This window comes from Lagenorhynchus albirostris, chromosome 9 (assembly GCF_949774975.1).
Source record: "Lagenorhynchus albirostris chromosome 9, mLagAlb1.1, whole genome shotgun sequence".
NCBI lineage: Eukaryota > Metazoa > Chordata > Mammalia > Artiodactyla > Delphinidae > Lagenorhynchus > Lagenorhynchus albirostris.
The window spans coordinates 10,985,199-10,988,532 of NC_083103.1; the positions used below are offsets into that span (position 1 = coordinate 10,985,199).

Below are 3,334 nucleotides of genomic sequence, written 5' to 3' on the forward strand. Positions count from 1 at the left end.
AGGCGCTTGTAATACCAATAGTGAGAATAGGTTATCTTGGGGAATTTGTTTGTTTGTTTGTTTTACTGAAGTAATCTCTTTCTCCTTTTGACTATCCATGTTGGGGTCAGGAGACAGACGACCACGAGGAACGGTGAGAGAGTCCGGCAGGAGTCTCCATTTGCAAAATGCACACAAAACATCATTTACCTAAAGCCAGAGGTGGAGGTAGGTGTCATGGACCATTTAAGTCTCTAGCAGTTTGGAGAAATATGTTTTCATTCATGAACTAGGAAAACACTTTCTTCTTCTCCAACACCTTCCACAGGGCATCTTTGATCTCTTTGCTCCTCAAACCGTAAATGAGAAGCTTTAGCATGGTGATCACCAGCAAACAGAACACAGATACCACCTCGTCTCTGCCGAGTAAGCAGCTGGAGCTGGGTCGCAGGTACGTGAAGAGGGCCATCCCAAACAACAGAGTCACGGCCGTCAGGTGCGAGGCGCATGTGTTGAAGGCTTTCCTTCGACCTTCCGCGGAGCAGATCTTCAAGAAAGCAGCCACTACGTAACTGAAGGAGCTGACGAGGATGAGGAATGGTGTGTCCCCAGCAGTGACCACCGCGAGGAACTTGCCCGCTTGATGGAAGAAAGTGTTAGAGCGAGAAAGTGCCAGGACTCAAAACCAGAAAATACAGATCAATGGAATAGGATCGAAAGCCCAGAGGTAAACCCACGCACATATGGCCGCCTTACCTTTGATAAAGGATGCAAGAATATACAGAGGAAAAAAAAAAGAATATACAGTGGAGAAAAGACAGTCTCTTCAATAAGTGGTGCTGGGAAAACTGGACAGCTACATGTAAAAGAATGAAATTAGAACACTCCCTACCATCATACACAAAAATAAACTCAAAATGGATTAGAGACCTAAATGTAAGGCCAGACACTATAAAACTCTTAGAGGAAAACATAGGCAGAACACTCTATGACATACATCACAGCAAGATCCTTTTTGACCCACCTTCTAGAGAAATGGAAATAAAAACAAAAATAAACAAATGGGACCTAATGAAACTTAAAAGCTTTTGCACAGAAAGGAAACCATAAAGAAGACGAAAAGACAACCATCAGAATGGGAGAAAATATTTGCAAATGAAGCAACTGACAAAGGATTAATCTCCAAAACATACAAGCAACTCATGCAGCTCAATATCAAAAACAAAAAAACAACCCAATCCAAAAATGGGCAGAAAACTTAAATAGACATTTCTCCAAAGAAGATATACAGACTGCCAACAAACACATGAAAGGATGCTCAACATCACTAATCATTAGAGAAATGCACATCAAAACTACAATGAGATATCATCTCATACCAGTCAGAATGGTCATTATCAAAAAATCTACAAACAATAAATGCTGGAGAGGGTGTGGAGCAAAGGGAACCCTCTTGCACTGTTGGTGGGAATGTAAATTGATACAGCCACTATGGAGAACAGTATGGAGTTCCTTAAAAAACTAAAAATAGAACTACCATATGACCCAGCAATCCCACTACTGGGCATATACCCTGAGAAAATCATAATTCAAAAAGAGTCATGTCCCAAAATGTTCATTGCAGCACTATTTACAATAGCCAGGACATGGAAGCAACCTAAGTGCCCATCAGCAGATGAATGGATAAAGAAGATGTGGCACATATATACAATGGAATATTACTCAGCCATAAAAGGGAATGAAACTGAGTTATTTGTAGTGAGGTGGATGTACCTAGAGTCTGTCATACAGACTGAAGTAAGTCAGAAAGAGAAAAACAAATACCTTATGCTAACACACATATATATAGCATCTAAAAAACAAAAAGAAAGAAAAAAAATGGTCAGAAGAACCTAGGGGCAAGACAGGAATAAAGATGCAGACCTACTAGAGAATGGACTTGAGGATACGGGGAGGGGGAAAGGTAAGCTGGGACGAAGTGAGAGAGTGGCATGGACGTATATACACTACCAAATGTAAGGTAGATGGCTAGTGGGAAGCAGCGCATAGCACAGGGAGATCAGCTCGGTGCTCTGTGACCGCCTGGACGGGTGGGATAGGGAGGGTGGGAGGGGAGGGAGACGCAAGAGGGAAGAGATATGGGGACATATGTATATGTATAACTGATTCACTTTGTTATAAAGCAGAAACTAACACACCATTGTAAAGCAACTGTACTCCAATAAAGATGTTAGAAAAAAAATAAATAAAGATGGCTTCACTCACATGAGAAAAAAAAAAAAAAAAAAGTGCCAGGACTGGTGGGAGGTCACAGAAGAAATGCTTGACGATGTTGGGTCCGCAGAAGTGGAGCTGAAACATGAAGCTGGCTTGGACCAGGGAGCTCAGGAAGCCACTGACATAGGCCCCAACCACCATGCGTGTACAGAGGCCCTGGGACATGACAGCAGTGTACAGCAGGGGGGCTGGAAATGGTGGCGTATCGGTTGTACGCCATAGAAATCAGGAGGAAGCACTCAGTTAGACATATGCTGACAAAGAAAAAGAACTGAGCAGCACAGCCCAAGAATGATATGGTCTTCTGCTCCTGGAAGACATCAGTGAGCATTTTGGGAGCCAATGCGGAAGAGTAGCAAATGTCAACGAAGGACAGGTTGCTGAGGAAGAAGTACATTGGTGTGTGTAGGTGGGTGTCACCTCTGATCAGAAAGATGAGGGCCAGTTTCCAGGCGAGGGTCACAAGATAGATGCCCAGGAAGGTCACAAAGAGGGGGGCCTGGAGTTCTGGATGGTCTGCAAATCCCAGGAGGATGAACATGGTCACTGACAAGCCGTTCCAGGCCTTGTGGACATGTTTCCCATGGACCACAAGGACGAGACGCAGACCTGGGATAATAATGATACTCCACAGGGCAGGCGATGTCTGCAAATCATTAAATGCACGAGAGGAAGGGCAGAGTATTACAGGAGGTTACAACCTATGCAAAGATTCTCTCTCTCTTTCTCTCAGAAGGCAAATATCTTAAATATTTGCTTTTTAACATAATATAATATGGTTTATATGAACTTAAACTTTGGATTCAGACTCCTGTGATTAACTCCTGCCTCTACCTTTTAGTAGCTGTGTCACTTTGGATGAGAAGTTAACATCTCTAGGCTTCAATATCCTTATCTTTAAAAAGGGTGACTTTATCTACTTCACATATTTGTTTTAAGAATAAAATAAAGCAAAGTGTATAAAGTGACAGACAATAGTAAGTCCACAGTGAAAACAGTTTTGTGTTTCCCAGGGGAATCACGCCATGCCCTGAAGTAACTATTTATCTGACATTATTCCAGTTTCAGTATGGGAATG

The 3,334-nt window shown here is 42.5% G+C and overlaps 1 protein-coding gene across 1 annotated transcript; it reads right to left on the reverse strand.

Annotated features, from left to right (window-relative positions):
* Positions 1-268: 268 nt before the first annotated feature.
* LOC132525774 (olfactory receptor 5A1) lies at positions 269-2,841 on the reverse strand. Its single transcript, XM_060159085.1, is given in 4 exon segments — positions 269-642; positions 2,262-2,442; positions 2,444-2,823; positions 2,826-2,841. Coding segments are annotated over 4 exon segments (951 nt in total).
* Positions 2,842-3,334: the final 493 nt, after the last annotated feature.